Raw genomic sequence first — 18,251 nt, forward strand, 5'->3', positions numbered from 1 at the left:
ATCTTGGCTAAAATGATGGGGTTAGACTGAATGACCATTATAAATTATAAATCATCATTATGTATCATTATTCCTTCCCATTTTAAATCTGTAAGTAAATGACCCTGTGATCTGAGACTTTGACTACAAAAACATCACAGAAAAACATTCAGATGAAATGAGATAATCTTTGTAAAGTACTTAACACAGTGCCTGGCACATCCTAAGTACTTGAATGTTTGTTGCCTTCCCCTTTCACAGAAGTGTTTCCTTTTAGAGAACCATGAAAGTTTTGAAAGAACGAAAGTCTTTTTTGAAGAAAGTTTGTGTTTGACATTGAACCATACTTATAATTAATGTGGATAAGCTTACCTTACAGATTGAGCAAAACCAAAAACACAAATATAATGTGATTCATGCACTAAATATTTTCTGAGAACCTGTGTACAAGGTAGCGTACTAGATATGAATGACATAAAGATGAATAAAACATAGTCCCTGCCTTCAAGATACCTGCAGTCTAATCCGGGAAATGAGGTACATAAACAAATAACATTCTAAAGTAGAACGCAAAACTATGATGTATCCAAATTGGGATTTGGGGGCTTATCTGCTTTTCTTACACCACTGAGCAGTAAATTCTCTTTAAATGGCTGACTTCTGTAATAAGTCTATGGCCATACCAGAAAAATGAAACAGTCTATTCACAAAATTTCTTGTTGATGGTCTAATTGTTTTTCAGTTGTACCGTTGTGTCCAGCTCTTCATGATGCCATGGACTTGTCCATGGGTTTTCATGGAAAAGATAACGGAGTGGTTTGCCATTTCCTTTTCCAGGGTGTCCCCATTTTACAGATGAGGAACTGAGGCAAAGAGGAATTAAGTAACTTGCCCAGGGTCATATAGCTAGAAAGTATGAGTCCAGATTTAAACTCAGATCTTTGTGACTCCATTAATTGACTGTACCATCCAGCTGCCCTGAAGGCCTAATAAGTGGGATTAAATTTGGTGTGAGGGGTGAGGTAGAGTCATCTCATCTTTGGTCTCAAATGAATGGGAACATAGCTGCTGATGGTCTCTAGTTTGGTGGCATGTTCCTCTAGGCTTGGGGATGTTGGAGTGGGGAGTGGGATATCTGGCTTTGGTCTTCTGTTGATCCCACTGGTATAAGCATATGACCTTCAAAGCAGCATGAAGGTAGGATCTTTGATTCTCCTTTTATATAAAAAGAGGTCTCACTCCCTCATATCTTATGATGTTTTTATCAGTCTTCCCTAAGTCTAGGATCTATACCATATGGGGTGCTCTAAAGCACAAAGGTCAAACTGAAATTTTGCTTCATTCTTTGTTTTCATAGGCCTTGGACCTAGGTGTATAAAAATACATTATTATCTATCCATGAGTGTAGGAGAGAAAAAGAGATTTGGGGATTCATAGTTTTGTCAACACAAAGCATAGATGGAATCTGTAGAACCCCAGGGATTCAAGGCTGATGATGAACAAGAAATCATTAAGTGAAGAAAAAAGGCCAAAACTCTGAACAGGGAGAGGGACTGGACTGTTGGTTTCACTTGTATAGGGAACTCCAAGTGAGTAAGCTGTCTCTACTAATGCAGGTGGCATCTTCTTTGCAACTTACTACTTGACTTGGCCACAGGCAAACAGTCAGTGTGGGTGAAAGAAGTAACCGCTACTTCTGGCTTCAAGGCTGGCTTTCTATTTACTACTCTGAGAAAATCAAATTGATTCGGATTCCATTCTGTAATTGATTCTATTTTGTATAACTTCCTAAAGTCACAAATTCAACTTTCTTATAATGACCACCTTCCTCTGTGAGTTAAGTTTAAAAGTTCAACTGTCCCATAAACCACAAATGGCAAGGGGTTAAGAACTGATACCATATTTCATGTCTAAGATATAAGAAACCAATTCAGAATATAAAAATAAGAGCCATTCTCTAACTGATAAACCAAAGTATATGAACAAGCAGTTTTTAAAGAAAGAAATATAAGTTATCAAAAACACCATATGAAAATGCTACAAATCACAAGTAGAGAAATGAACATTAAAGCAACTTCAACCTCACACTCAGTGGGTTGGCAAAACTGACCAAAAAAAGAGAGGACAATTATTTAAAAAGGCAGTGGGAAAACAAGCACTGTAGGTAGAACTATGAACTGATTCAGCCATTCTGAAAAGCAATTTGGAACTATACCCAAAAAGCTACTTAACATTGTGCCTTTAACCCAATAATACTACTACTAGATCTCCACTCCAAAGAGATCAAAGAAAGAACTGGACCCATATAGACAAACATTTAAAGTAGTTATTTTTGTAGTGGTGAAGAACTAGAAACTAAGGGGATACCAATCAGTTGGGGAATGACTGAATAAAATATGGCAAATGAATATAACGGAATACTATTGAGCCCTAAGAAATGATGACAGAAATGGTGGCTTTAGAGGAAGCTGGGAAGATTCATATGAAATGATGAAGAGATAAGTGAGCAAAAACAGAACAATTTATACAATAACAATGCTGTAAAGATAAAAAATTCTGAAAGACTCAAGAACTCTGATCGAGGACCGGTGATGAATCATGCTTCTCACATTCTGACAGAGAAGTGGTAGATTCAAGATAACACATAAGACATGCACTTTTGGAAATGGCCAGTGCAGCTATCTGCTTGATTATGCATAACTATCGCAAAGGTTTTGTTTTCCTTTTTTTCCAAGGGGGAGAAATAGAAGAGATAAAATACTTAAAATTTTAATTAAAAAAATACAACATATGAGGTAGTTTCAGGAACCAAGGTTTTTTAGCCAACAAAAGAGAAGACTTAAGAGGAAAGGTTCATGTCTTTTATACATTCAATTCAATTCAACAAATATTTACTGAGTACCTACCAATTGCAAGCCACTATGCTAGGTGTTGAGAGACCCAAAAATTATTAAGACATAATCTCCAAGTTTGTCTCCAAAGAAGACATGGAAAAATGTACTTCTCTCCCTTCACTAGAGAGGTGAAAAATCATGAGTATGGAAAACTTTGTTTATATTGTTAGACTCAGTTGATGGGTTGATTAGTTTTTCTGAACTCCTTCTTTATCTTTTTTGCTTTATATTTTTTGTTACAAGAGATAGTAAATTTACTGAACAGAGGAGTTAGAAAAGATTTATTTAGAAGTGAATGTAATATAAAAACAAATGACATCAACAATTTTTTTAAAAAGACATGATCCCCAGCACAAACAAAACCAATCTAGCTAAAATCAGAAGAGAGGTAAGCAAATGAGAAAAAAAAAACTGCAGCAAGTTTCTCTAAAAAAAAAGACTCATTTCTAAGATATAAAGGGAACTTATTCAAGGTTATAAGAATAAGAGTCATTCCTCAATTAATAAATGGTCACAGGATATGAGGAGGCAGTTTTTAAGGGAAAAAAAATCCAGGCTATCGTATGAAAAAATGCTGCAAATCACTAATATAGAAATGCAAATTAAAATTCTAGGGTCCCACCTCACATACATAAGGTTAGAAAAGTTAACCAAAGAAAGACAAATGCTGGAGGGGATTTGGGAAGTCAGGGATATTGAATCCCTATTAGAACTGTGAACTCGTCCCGCCATTCTGAAACTATGTCCAAAAAGCTACACAAGTAGGCATACCCTTTGACCCAACAATACCACTACTCAGTCTCTACTCCAAAGAAATTAAAGAAAAGGAAAAGGAGCAATACAGACAAAACATATTTATTCTTTTTATTTTGGCAAATGCTATATTGGCAAAGAATTGGAAACTGAGGAGAGGTCTGTCAGTTAACAAGTGGCTGAACAAGTTATAGTATATGTGATGGAATTCTATTGTGTTGTAAAAAGTGATAAAATGGGATACTTTCAGAGAACCATGGGAAGACTTGTATGAAATGATGTAGAGTGAAGTGAACAGAACCAGGAGAACAATTCATACAAGAACAGCAATATTGCCAAGACAAAAAACTTTGAAAGACTTAGGTACTCTGATCAACACAATGGCCAACCAATTCCAAGATAAAACATGCTACCCATCACCTGACTGAGGTAACAGACTCAGAGAATGGACTGAGCCATTTTTTTGGACATGGGCAATACTGGAATTTGTTTTATTTGACTATGCTTCAGTAACAGAGATTTTGTTTTTCTTGCTTTTCAAACTGGGAACAAGGGGAAAGGGAAGAGTGAGAATACAGATCTGAAAATAAAATTTAATTGAAAAAGAAAAGATTAAATAATAATTGCTGGTTGCCTAAAAGAGAAAATTTTTTGAAGTTTAAAAAATCATTATTTTATTAATTAGTATTAAAAAGTATTAAAAAATCATTTATTAAAAGGCATGATTCCTACCTTCAGGGAACTTCCCATCTAGTTAAAGAAGCTGACATTTTATGCAAATATATAAAATAGAAATAAAGTGAAGGTACATAAAGAAATAAAAACAGAGTACTCTGAGAGTTCAAAGGCAGGAGAAATTGTTTTTGGCTAGAAGGGAAGAAAGATTAGAATTATTTTTTCTAACTAGGAGCAAAAAATGAAAAAAGTTATATGGAGGAAAAGTTGGCTCAGAGTGAAAATAACTTGTTTTTTTGTTAATTTTTTCCCCACTTAACAGTATTTTATTTTTTCCAATTACATGTAAAGATATTTTTCAACACTAACTTTTATAAGGTTTTGCATTCCAGATTTTTTTTCTCCCTCCCTCTCATCCCTCCCCACTCCATCAAGATGGCAAGCAATCTGATATAGGCTATACATGTACAATCATATTAAACATAGTGAAAATAACTTTCTATCAGGCAGAGCTGTTCAACAACAGAATCAGCTAAAGAATGGGAAATTTCTCAATGGAAGTGTTTCAGCAGAGACTGGATAACAAGTTATCAAGAATTTCTATGAGTGATTCCTTAACTGAACAAGTAGGTAAACTAGATAACCTTCAAGGTCCCTTTCCAACTCAAAGATCCATGATAATCTGAACTATCAAAAATATGCTATGCCCTCCACTTCTCATCTCCCACTTCCATAGCCTGCTTATAAATATAAGCAGAAGAACCACATTATAATCAAGCTCATTTCTCCAAAATACTATTTGGCGTGGATACAACCAAAGTATTTTCATCATAGGATCGTCCAGTTACATACTCTAGGTCTTATATGTCATGATCATATATTCACAATCATTAGCAAAGCAGCTATTTCAGATACCATGCTAAGTATCTAAAGTGCTGCCTACTTGTGTGTTTCCGCATCTTTTTCTCTTCTAATATTTGCCAGACCCTTTTTGGCTATTACAAATTTTCTAATTTTTTCATCTTCCTCCTCTTGTTGTTGTTCTTCTATTGCTCTGATTATATTTCTATTTTCCATGGTTTCCTTGAAAAAAAGAAAGAAAATTAAATATTTCAGTTTTTCTAAGATGAAAAAAACTGTTTCTATTAGTATATATTAATTTCATAGCCACAGAATACTATGAGAAAGCTAGCAACAGTGAAACCCCTTTTAGTCAGCCATCTTGCAAAGAGGATCATTAATCTAGCGCTAGCTGGAACCTGAGAGGCGACCTAGTGCAAGCCCCTCATTTCAGAGATGAAAAAACGGAGGCAAAAATGTTGTGAACAAAATTGCAAGAAGGACTTAAGTGGCTGAAACAATGAAATTCCATTTCCCAACCAGTTAACATGGTTCCAAATTCATGCCCTCTTAATTATAGTTCAGAAGCATCATCCATTCAAATGTTATCTATTAAGCACCTGCATCAACATGGCACGATGCTGTGGTAAAAACAAAAAATACTCCCCAGTCCTGATCATCACAGACCCTACAGTCTCCATAAAGAAGCATGTACATTGTTGGTGGAGCTGTGAGCGCATCCAACCATTCTGGAGAGCAATTTGGAACTATGCCCAAAGGGCTACAAAAATGTGCATACCCTTTGACCCAGCAATATTGCTACTAGGACTATATCCCCAAGAGATCATAAAAATGGGAAAGGGTCCCACATGTACAAAAATATTTATAGCAGCACTCTATGTAGTTGCCAAAAACTGGAAGTCAAGGGGATGTCCATCAATTGGGGAATGGCTGAATAAATTATGGTATATGAATGTAATGGAGTACTATTGTGCCATAAGAAATGATGAACAAGAAGACTTCAGAGAGGCCTGGAAGGACTTATATGACCTGATGCTGAGTGAAAGGAGCAGAACCAGGAGAACTTTATGCACAGCAACAACCACAGTGTGTGAGAGTTTTTTCTGGTAGACTTAGATTTTTGTAATAACACAAGAACTTCTGAAAAAAAAAAAAAAATCCCAATGGTGGACCTCAAGGCAAAAAGCCTTCCACACTCAGAGAGAGAAATATGGAAGTCACTCACATAATGTAGCAGATCATGTTTGTGTATGTGTATCTGTTTGTGTATCATGTTCTGATTTGTTATACGGATTCTTTCATTTATCTTAGTCTGACTACATAGCATGACGATAGTGAAAATATACTCAATAGGAAAGTATATGTAGAATCTATACAGAATTGTATGCAGTCGTGGGGAGGGAGGGAGGTAGTGGGGGGTGGGTGGGGAGGGATAAAATCGCAATTGTATGGCAGTGATTGTTAAACATTAAAAAAAATAAAAAAATTAATAAAAAAAAAAAGTAAGTAAAAAAAAAAAAAAGAAGCATGTACAAAGTGTAAAGTTAATTAGTAAGAAGAGTTCAATACTAAAATCACTGAAGAGACATCACAAGGCAACACAAATATTATAATTAAGTCTAAGGAGTTTAGAACAACACATCACTTGAGCTGAAAGAGTTGGAGGAAAATTGCATGATGGAACTTAATGATGGAAGTTATTCAAGTTAAGCCTTGAAGGACAGGTTGGCCTTCTTCTGGATACTAAAAAGAGGATATTTTGGATGAGGGTATGTGTATAGCAGGAGACAAGGAAAAAAAAACACATCCTGTATGATCCAGAATCCCATTTTAAGTGGAGGTAAAAAGGAAGTGAAACTCATAGACTTAGTTACCTGAAAAATTAACCTGATTAACTTAAAAAGCAGTCTCCACATACCCAATCTTTTGCCACATCTTGTTATTTCTGTGTTCCCTTCTCTCTACTCACACAGCCGCCACCCTTGTGCAAAGCTTGTATCATCTTGTGCATAGAGTATTATTGCAATAGCCTGCTGGTTGGTCTCTCCCCACTCCAGTTCATCTTCCTAAACTGCTAAAGCAATCTTTCTAAAATGTGGGTCTGCCTATGTCAGAACCCTACTCAAAAAACCCTAGTGATTCTCTATTGCCTCCAGGATAAAACATTAAAAAAATCTGTTTGGCTTTTAAGGACTTTTAAACTTGGCCCTTTTCTACCTTTCTACCTCTCTTATGTTATTTCCCCCATACACTCTATAAACCAGTAACACTGGCCTTGTTGGTCCTCACAGAGTATTCCATCTTCTGATCAGCCCCCATGCCCAGAATGCTCCCCCTTTTCTCATCTCCAGGTTTCCTTCAAGTCTTAGCTCAAATCCTTCTTATTATTATTGTTCATCCATCATTCTGGAAGAGGACCAATGACATCAGGGAGGTGATGTTGACTTGCAGGTGAATTGGATTTAAGTGAGGCAGGGCTGTGCAAAGTCATCAGCCTCACTCTCTCCTACAGGGTCATCTGGGTCCAGTGGCAAGATATAGGTCAGGACGACTGCAGATGACTCCCAGCTCAAATCCTACCTTCTATAAAAGACCTGTCATGATACTCCCAATGTCTTCCGACAATCCCTCCCTTTTGCGCCTCATGTATGTATGTACACAATTGTTTGCATGTTGTCTCTTCCATTAGAATATGAACTCCTTAAAGATTTTTGACCTTTTTATCCCCAGTGGTTAGCAAAACTTCTGGTTCAAAGTAAGCACTTAATAAATAGTTGTCCAGAGAAAGAACTATGGAATTCAATTGCAGAACGTAGCAGATCATTTGTGTGTGTGTGTGTGTGTGTGTGTGTGTGTGTGTGTGTATTATGTTTTGGTTTGTTATATGATTTCTCCCATTCATTTTAGTTCATCTACACAGCATGACTATAGTGAAAATGTATTTAATAGGAATGTATGTGTAGATCCTATATAGAATTGCATGCTGTCTCAGGGAGGGAGGGGGGTAGGTAGGGGGGAAAATCTAAGTTATATGGTAGTGATTGTAGAACACTAAAAATAAATAAAATATAAAAAACAAAAAAATAAATAAATACTTGTTGACAATCACTGAAGCCGGTCATCAGTGGTAGTGATGGAACTTAATGAAAATGATATAAAACACAGTGCTAGGAAAATAATTGATAGAATTTGATAACTGACTGGACACAAAAGTGGGAAAAGAAAAAGAATCAACAGTGATTTGAAGTTTGGAACCCCGTGGATTATAAACTAGATAGTGCAGAAAGAAGGAAGTCATCAGGGGAACCAGATTCTTTACATGTAAAGATTAGATATTGTAGCTTCTCATTTTCTAGCATTTTTTCCTTTCATTTCCTGTGGACTGGAGACTGGACTCTTAGCCATGCCAGGAACTTCTCTCACAAATGGTCACTCATTCTTTTTTTTTTTTTTTTTTTAGGGACTTGCTTGGAATAAGTGGATAACCTATTTACAGGTCAAATCACATTATTATGAACTAACCTACTGAGGCTAAGATCCCTTTTCCCAAACATGTGTAGTCTTCTATTTTTAAAAAACACAAAATAAACTTAACTCCATGAGAGCTGAGGTCTCTTCCTTTTGTAAGTTCTCCTTTAATGCCAGGACTACAATATTTACTTCTCTATTTCCGCCCCACTGACCTTAAGATCTTCTCCCAGTTCCTACTTCCTAATTCTCTTGTGGTATAGTTACTCCTCTGAGTATCTCTATCATCTCTTCAAATCCCTAAAGTTATCATCAACAAATTTTACTACCTAAAATAATCTAAAAATTGACAGAAAACATACTGATTCACATTTTAAAATTTTATCTTAAGATTTTAGCTTTATCTATCAGGAGGCAACCAGATTAAGAACTATGAAGGGAAGCAAAAATAATTCTCTACCAAAGCAAACATCACAAAGTTTATATACAAAAGCTAATATTTTTTATCTTTAAGAGAAAAATCTTCAAGACTTGCTTATTTACTCTTATTTTACACAGAATTCTAATAAGCTGATTGCTAAGAATTAGAAGGAGGTAAAAAATTGCCACAGGTAGATACACTGAAAGTGGAAAGCAGTGAACAACTGACAGTGAAGGAATAGAAAAATTTTAAGACCCTAAACCAAAGAGTACAGCAATTTGGGGCCATGCAATATATGGGAAAGCAACCTTATGCAACTCAAAATAAATTGTGAGGATAATTTTTACCAAGCAGTATAACTGATCTGCATAATAATGACCCTGAGTTATCAAATAAAAGTTAAAAGATTTTCAGTGTGTACTTTATGTCAACAAAGATGTACATTTGAGACTCCAATCCAAATTTTTTTAAGTTTTAATTCTTAAAAAAGGGCAAAATCCTCAGTCACCCAGAAAATTCAAATAGCTTAGATGATTCAGTCCCTGAGTGCTCTCAATAACTAAGTTTTTAATATACTTTTTGCTCTATAAAGAATCACAAACTAGACGTTAGAGAACATTTAGTTAAACTGTTATAGATAAGAAAATGGAAGCTACTGTTGGTAAATTCATGCAAGGTCACTTACTAATAAGAAGTTGGGATATGAACCTAGAACTTTCGCAGTCAAGTCTAATGCCCTTTATACATTTACATGTTTGATGTGATGCACATGATTAGATAAGAAACAAAGTTGATTCCCAAACGCCATTTTGTGGAAACACCAGAAAGCATTCTGATTGCTAATTTTGAGACTACAGAGTCTTATGCTAACTATACCCAAGGTTTAGGCTTAGGAACATATATAGTCTTTTTTTTTGGCCTTTTTGGGTTCCCAACATTACTAGTTATCCTCTCCTTCCCAGTTCTGGCTTACAGGACATAAGCTGGTCAGTTAAATTTATTTTTACACTTCTAAATAATCAAGGAATTTTCTGCTTACAAGATGAATTCTCTTGCATTCAAGCATCTTTTCTTCCTTCTTTTCCTGTTGCTTTATCAATTCTAATTCATGTAACTTCGCCTGTTTTTCTATTTCTTTGGCATCTTTTTCTTCTTCTCTTTTCCTTTGTTCTTCCACTTCTTCTCGCTCTTTCATTCTAAAGTATAAAAATAGTGTAAAGAATAAAATGAAAACTGGTTACTACACATTTATGGGGATTATAGTCTACTCTGAATCAAAATTAAGAGGAAAATATGTTTTTTCTCTTTGGAAAATAGCAAACTTGAAACAACTTTCCAATTTAAAGCACTAGCTGAAAATACTTATTTTTTTGCAAGTAAAATAGGGGGCAAATCCCCTCAGAATTATCCCAAGATGAAAGCAGCTCTCTCCATATATTACTTTTAATGCCAAACCAAAAGGAATCACTTCAGCTCCTATTCCTTCCAACTTCTTCGACAAATACCTGAGTGGCAAGATGATTAATTGGTAGCATTTATAATGGGCAAGTCATTTAAACTCCCTTTCAATTTCATTTTTTTTCCAACTCTCTTCATTCTCTTCCTTCTCACTACTAAACTCTTAAGAATAATGCTGTATACATTCGCAATTTCCACTTTGCCATCAACTTATTACTCAACTCCTTTCATGTGGTTTCAATCCTGTTGTTCCAATGAAATGACTGTCACTGATGACCCCCTTATCACTAAATCCAAAGTTGGTATTGTTAAATCCAGTGTAGCATCTGACTCTGTGGACTACCTCATAACTCTTGATATAATCTCCCTGAACTTTCATGAGTACTCTTTGGTTCTCCTACTTTCTACTTCTCTGACCACTCCTGTGTCTTTTGCTGGCTACTCATCTTCTTCCTGCCCTTTAAAAGTATGTATACTGAGGTTTTACCCTGGGCCTTCTTTCTCATTCTCTCTCTATCTCTCTCAGGTATTTCATCCCCTTCCAAGACTGGCTAATTATATTTATTTTTAAAATTTTTAAAATTAGAAATGCAAATGTACCACATATTCTTATTGCACAAATTCTTATTGCTAATAAGAATATTTTAAAAACAATTCTGTGGCACTGTAATATCCTGTGGAGAGAATCTGTATGTCACATATATAATGAATTATATTTTCCAAAATTTAAATACCGCTAGGAAGTATGCTGGTATGTATATTGGTGTCAATTAATTAAATCAGATTGCTTATCTCTTAATACCTAGCTCTACTGAGAGAATGGATATTTTTATTAATAGGAGGATAGGTCATTTTGGAGTAGAGAACACTTTTGTGATATAGGGCAATCCTAGGTAAAGAACCATGATACAAAGCTTGGTGCAATTTTAGGAACACTGGGTACTTCAGGGTATGGAAGGAGGTAGAATAGGTACAGTAAAGGAGGGCAAAGGCAGCCAAAGACAAGCTTCATCTGTTTTATAATTTTGTGTAAGGTGGACCCTGTGTCCAAGAAAAAAAAGGAAGAAACATTCTTCTTCATCCTCCTTCTCCTTATACCGACCAAAGTGGTTATGGGGACCTAAAACTCAAGCTATTACTAGAAATTAGGCATAGTAGTATACAGTTTTGATCCCAGCTACTGGGATGGCTGAGGCTGATAAATCTTTTGAGCAAGGGAGTTTTGAGCTACTTTGGGCTATGCTAATCAGCACATTGAGTTTCACATCAATATACTGATTCACCAAGAGTGGAAGGGCTACTAGGTTGCCTGAGGAGATGCAAACCTTTTCATGTCGGAAATGGAGCAAATCAAAACTCCCATGCCAAATGAGAGTGGGATGGGGCTATATACTTCTAGCCTGGGTGGGATGGGAAATCTTAAATATAAAATAAAAATAAATTATGGATAAAAGACTCCTACTCCACAAAAACTTTAACATCATATATTAACATAATCCTGTTTGCATTAGGTTTATCAAAAACAAAACAAATAACAAAGGATTGTTAGGACAAAAACCAAAAAACAATAACAAAGGATTGAAAAATATCAGAAGAGAAAGAGTGTATTAAAAACAGCCTGATCTCACATACTGTTTAAGATGATCATTTGCAAGTGCCATTCTGTCACTTCGACGTTTGTCTGCTTTTTCTTGTTCCTCTTGCAAAGCTTTTTCAAAATTTTGCTTCAGTTGTTCCTCCCACTTTGCATCTGTTTTTACTTTGCTCTTCTGGAACTGAATCTGAGCGTCTCGCTCTTTTAGAACTTTACTAAGAAGAAGTGCACTCTATACAAAAAAATGTGCAACATGTCATGTAAATAATGCCCCAATACGTACAAGTATTATATTAAATAGATATGAAAAGCAAGGAATCAGAGATAGTACATGGAAAGTCTTCACTCTATCTGTCTGGTAATATTGATAGATTTTTGCACTTTCAATGGCCTTTTTTCTTTCTTCGGCTCTATATGATGCTTCTTCCACGTCAATTCTTTGTTTTTCATTTTCTTCATTTTGTGCACGCAACTCTTTAGCTTTAAGTTTCTGTTTTCGCATCCCCTATGAGAAATAAAACCAGTACTCATTTTCCAGAATTTCAGCAAAAAAGGAAACTGTAAAAATAATACAACACAATATGGAGTTTCCAATATAGATTTCTATTGTATTTTTATGTAATTTACACACTAACACACCTAAGGTAATCTGAGGTAATTCTTTCAGTCATTAAAACATTTTTGACGTAAAAAATTTTAATGACTTGAGAATGTGATAGCAATTTAATTAGTAGAGAAACAAATTCAAATGCATTGTTAAAGTGAGCAAACATCATCACATTATCAATTAGTGGTCATAACCCCAAAACTGTACTGTCTTTTACTAAATCTTTAAGTCTTTCTCAACAAGTTTTTTAATTCTTATAGAGAACCAAGTATTTTTTACCCCTGTCATTGAATGTAGCTATATGACTTACTGGCATCTTTTTGGATCTATTCACAAACCCACTTAGAAGGTTCAGCTTCTAAAAACAGTGACAACATTACATCCCAGCTCTAGCTCTAGTTCTTATTCACCCTCCATTCCTTCCACAGTGACATTATGGTAGATACTACCACACCCTGTGCTCCTGACACTCGCCCCCTCCCTTTGGCCTCTCTTTGGTCTCAAAAGCCTAATCACTAACATCCACACAAGAACACACAGATCTCTCCCTTACCTGAATTCTCTCTTCTCCACTCTCCCTGCCCACTAAGAATAATGGGCCATAACATCCCATATCTTAAATTTGTTAAAAAGCTATCATACTGAAAACAGCATGTTTCAAAAAAATAGGAAGATGGCTCTAGCAAGAAGACATACAACTCAGTATATCTAGTCAAATATGAACTACACAAGAAACAAAAGTAAAAACATTTTCCTGCTTTTATATGAAATCATGTAATTGTGGTGTACTGAAAAACATACTGGAGTTGAGCAGGGTCAAGTGATAATAAAACTAGTCAGCAACTCTATGAATATTAATATTTCAACTGGGCTCATAATTAAGTTCTGATCATTAATCTTAATGCTGTTGTCTATATAAGTGTGTGTGTATGGAGTCTCACTGTTCTATTCAAAGCCTACCCTATAACCAGGGCATCAGTAATTAGATATACCTTAGATAAGACTCAAGATAAAAATTAACTAGACTTCAGCTCAATAGACTAAATGCAATGGCCTTTGCTTACCCTTCCTTTTCCTTCACCTCTCTGCAGAATCTAACACTGGACCCTACCATCCTCTTTAAAACACTCAGGATACTGATCTCCAGGCTGCCACTGACTCAGTGACTGTTCCCTGTACCTCTCTCACCAGCTCTCATTTGATCTCCTTAATGGTGGCATTCCCCAAGATCCTCTTTCAGTTCTTATCTCATCTCCCTGAATTCATTCTATCCCTGAATGATCTCATCAATTCCCAAATACTCAACTATCACTTCTATGTGTGTAATTCTCAAATCTTTATCTTTAGTCTAGTTCTCTCCCCTGACTTCCATAAGATGGACCTTCTCCTTGCCAAGGTCAACTCCTCTATGTGCCTTAAATATCAAACCCTCCCAGTTTCTCTGGCAGATTGCCCCCTCAATTTTATCTTCACCTTCAAAAACCTCATTCTATCTTCTGGCTCCTTCTCTACTGTCTTGAAAACAGCCCAAGTTTCTCTTATCTTTTAAAAAACAAAGTAGGTCCTACCTAGGTTACTGTCCAAATTTTCTCCACCTTTTCACAAAGTGTTACATAAAGCTGTCTACACTAAATTGACTCCCCTTACCTCACTGACTCCTCGACTCTTCACAGTCTAGCTTCTGACCTCATCACTAAACTAAATCTGCTCTCCACATATCAATGATTTCTTAATTAACACATCTGATGATCTTTTCTCAGTCCTCATCCTACTGGATCTCTTTGCTGTATCTGGCACTGAACTGATCACCCTTCCTCCTTGATACTCCCTCCTCTCTGGGTTTTTATGACACTCCTCTCTCCTAGTTCTCCTCATACTTATCTGACCAATCCTTGGTCTTCTTTGCTGATTCATCATCCATATCATGCCCCCTAACTGTGGATGTTCTCTAAGCTCATTCCTGGATCTATTTTCTCATCTCTCAATGTTGTCATCATTTCTCATGGGTTTAATTAACATATCTGTGTAGATGACTCCCAGATTTATATGTACAGCCCCATTCAGAAAACTTACTATCTTACTTACTAGAAATTACTCACTATCATCTGCAAATAAAAACCTGACATCCTTAGCCTAGCATGAAAAGTCCTTCATGATTTGTTCCTTCCTTTACAACGTTATTCCACACTAATCTTCTTCACAGGAGTCAAATCATACTATATCTTATTATTTTAGCATTCCCCATGGTTTCCCATCTTTACTCACAAAGAATGTCTATATCCATTAACTCCTATCATTCATCACGTCCTTTTCAAATGCTATTTCCTTGACACATTTTCTGACATCCAGAGAAAAGTGTTCTAGTAATCCCCCCTCCCCATTCCTGTTAACCATTATAGCATTTTAATCTCTGGAACTAAATTTTCACATTATAATGTATAGTTATTTGCATACATGAGTTATGTCTTTTACTAGACTATAAGATGTATGAGGGCAAAGGCTGTATCTTTGGCGGGGGTGAGGGGGTTGTATCTCTCAGAGCAACTGACTTGAATTGGCTTATACATAAGAGGTACTCAATTCTTTAAATGAATAACATGAATTTCAACAAATTTGTATAATTTTTCTCACAAACAACAATAAATATTCAATGATTATATGTTCTATGTAGTTTATTACTTACAGCATAAGTATTGGTCCAATGTTTCACCATTTCTTGAGAATTTAAATGCATATCTTTCTTTGCTTTCTTTTCAGCACGAAGCTGTGCTGCTTTCCTACTCAACTTGTCAAGGCTATCTTGAATTCTCTGCCATTCATCATTTGGAATTATAGTAATTTGACGAAGATCTACTCCACTTGGTAAAAGAGTGCCACATGGAATTTGGCTGTCAGTCCAGGAATCAGTTTCCACTAATGAGGTTCCAAAAAAAAAAAAAATTAAAGGTAAAATATTTTCTCTAGATGCATTACTTTTTTTCTCCAAAAGAATCTATCTTACCGTGTTATCTAGAAAGGCTTTAAGCTAATTTTGTTGCTATTATCTTAGTTCTTGCTGCTGCTGTTCATTCGTGTCTGACTCTTCTTGACCTCATTTTTGGGAACTATTGAAATAACTTGCTATTTTCTTTTCCAGCTCATTTTACAGATGAGGAAGTGAAGCAAACAGGGTTTACTGCTTTGCCCAGGGTCATATAGCTAGTAAGTGTCTGAGGCTGGATTTGAACTCATTAAAATGAATCTTCCTGATTGTTGCCCAGCACTCTATCCACTTCACCACCTAGCTGCCCTTTAGTTCTCATTATCAGTCTCAAATTTAGATACATTTTAAAGAAGTTCATGGAGTTTACACAAAGTTATTTATTGCAATCAGAAGTTTGGTATATGCCATAGCTCTGACTCCTCTTCTGACATAAATTAGGGCTGAGAAGTCTCAGTTATGGGTAGTGAACTGGCAACTCTCAGAATGAAAGGATGACAATCTGGGCACAGGGAGGGGATATGAATTACTCAAGTCATTTCAACATTAAGCATATGCTATCAGCAAGGTATTTACCAGAAGAGAGAATTATATATAGAAGAGCTACTCCCATTCATCAAGATAATCTGCCTAGACTCATTCCATAATGGTTAGCAATGCTTAACCCCTCCCCCCTTTACTTTCCCAGTACCATGATACTGAATCACCAGCTGCTTTAAAAAAAAAACAACCCGTGCCCAGAACCCCAAATGCCTCCTCTCTTATCCCTATCTACCTCAACCTTATCTTTCTAATGTCCCATTTGAGAGTTGCCTATCCCTTCCACTGTGCACTCTGTAATCCTTAGGTTGTAATTAACAAACTTTCCTTCATCTTAGACCTGTTCCTCTCATGTTACATCTTTTGGCACTCAGAGAACCCTGGCCTTACTCAGATGACAGTGCATCCCTGGTCATCTTTTCTAGTACTAGTTATACATTCCCTACCCCACTGCCCTAATTCATTGGTCCCAGAAGGGAAATCAGAATGTTCCTTACTCCTCATAGCCATTTTCAGACTTTCCTATTACCACCATCACTTTGAGGTTCACTCTTAACAAATTTATCACCCAATCTAGTGTGCTAGCTACTAGCTCCTCCCCTTCTGAGATTACCTTCTATCTACTCTGAATATATCTTATATGTTCCTAATTATTTAAATGTTGTCTCCCTCATTAGAATGTAAGCTCCTTTAGAGTGTGGACTGGCTTTTGCCTTCTTTGTATCCCTAGTATAGCGTCTGGCATATAGTGAGCACTTAATAAATGCTTGTTGACTGATTAGCTGAAAGGAACTAAGCACTGCTTTCCATTTCGTAGGTGGTCTACATTGTTCAAATGCAAACTGGCCTTGGCTGCTGGAAGACTAAAAACTTGGACCTCACTGCTGCTTAACAAAATTAGCAACCAATGATGAAGCACTATAAAGTGACGGTTGGAATATATCCAAATAGAGGGAACTGAGAAGACCTGCAAAGGTTAGTGATTTGACCAGGGTCATGGTAATGGAGCCTAAATCTGAACCCAAGTCCTCTAGCTCCCAATCCAAGGGTTACTTTTGCCTCAGTTATCACCTTAGCAATATGGTCTCACATATACTAATTAGACAGAAAACAAAGGAATCAAACCTCACAGGGTCATTTCAATTCCAGTAAAGGATTTTTATAGTATACTTGGACAATAGTCCAAACAACTATTTCAGATAACTGAAATACCTTATATTTCAGTGGCACTTTTCACTTTTTTGAAACAGTCATATATGACCCCCAAAGTAACTAGGAATAATATGTCCTCACAATATTTTTTTTCTAGACTGAGACATGTTGAATGTGGCCAATGTGAGAATGTTTGGGTTGTGCTTTTTTTTTCCAATTTTTACGAGTTTTTTTTTTTAATTTTTTTTAATTTTAAGTTTTCAACATTCATTTCTACAAAATTTTGAGTTTCAAATTTTCTCCCCATCTTTCCCCTCCCCCCACCCCCAAACACTGAGCATTCTACCACCAGTCTGCCCTTCCTTCTAACATCCCTCTCTTCCCTTATCCCCATCTTCTCTTTTGTCCTATAGGGCAAGATAAATTTCTATACCTCATTACCTGTATTTCTTATTTCCCAGTTGTATGCAAGAACAATTCTCAACATTTGTTCCTAAAACTTTGAGTTCCAACTCCTCTCCGTTCCTCCCTCCCCACCCATGCCCATTGGGAAGGCAAGCAATTCAATATAGGCTATATATGTGTGGTTTTGCAAATGACTTCCATAATAGTCATGTTCACAATAGTTTTATATGAAAACTGTGAACTGTTAAATAGTTTTTAGTTGTATATTGAATTTAACATAATAATAACAAAACTACAGTGTATATCTGTGTCCCGTTCACAACTGATTTTTGGTCTCTTTGGTATATATTTTTGTTTCACTTTTTCATTGATACTGTTTTCTTTCTTTACTCCTTTTGCCTTACTCTCATTATCTACCTGTCCTTTGTAACCAACAAGTATTGTCAAGCAGATCAGAATCATGC

At 36.0% G+C, this 18,251-nt stretch overlaps 1 protein-coding gene across 1 annotated transcript in view; it reads right to left on the reverse strand.

Moving 5' to 3' along the window:
• CFAP210 (cilia and flagella associated protein 210) overlaps window positions 1–18,251 on the reverse strand; it is a 30,698-nt gene that overhangs the window by 10,604 nt on the left and 1,843 nt on the right. The window contains exons 2-6 of the mRNA XM_072612252.1: window positions 15,394–15,623; window positions 12,435–12,608; window positions 12,142–12,335; window positions 10,091–10,247; window positions 5,245–5,384 (exon numbers count right to left, since the gene is read on the reverse strand). Of these exons, the coding sequence (XP_072468353.1) occupies window positions 5,245–5,384; window positions 10,091–10,247; window positions 12,142–12,335; window positions 12,435–12,608; window positions 15,394–15,623 (895 nt within the window). The remainder of the gene's footprint in view (window positions 1–5,244; window positions 5,385–10,090; window positions 10,248–12,141; window positions 12,336–12,434; window positions 12,609–15,393; window positions 15,624–18,251) is intronic.

This window comes from Notamacropus eugenii, chromosome 5 (assembly GCF_028372415.1).
Source record: "Notamacropus eugenii isolate mMacEug1 chromosome 5, mMacEug1.pri_v2, whole genome shotgun sequence".
NCBI classification, from domain to species: domain Eukaryota; kingdom Metazoa; phylum Chordata; class Mammalia; order Diprotodontia; family Macropodidae; genus Notamacropus; species Notamacropus eugenii.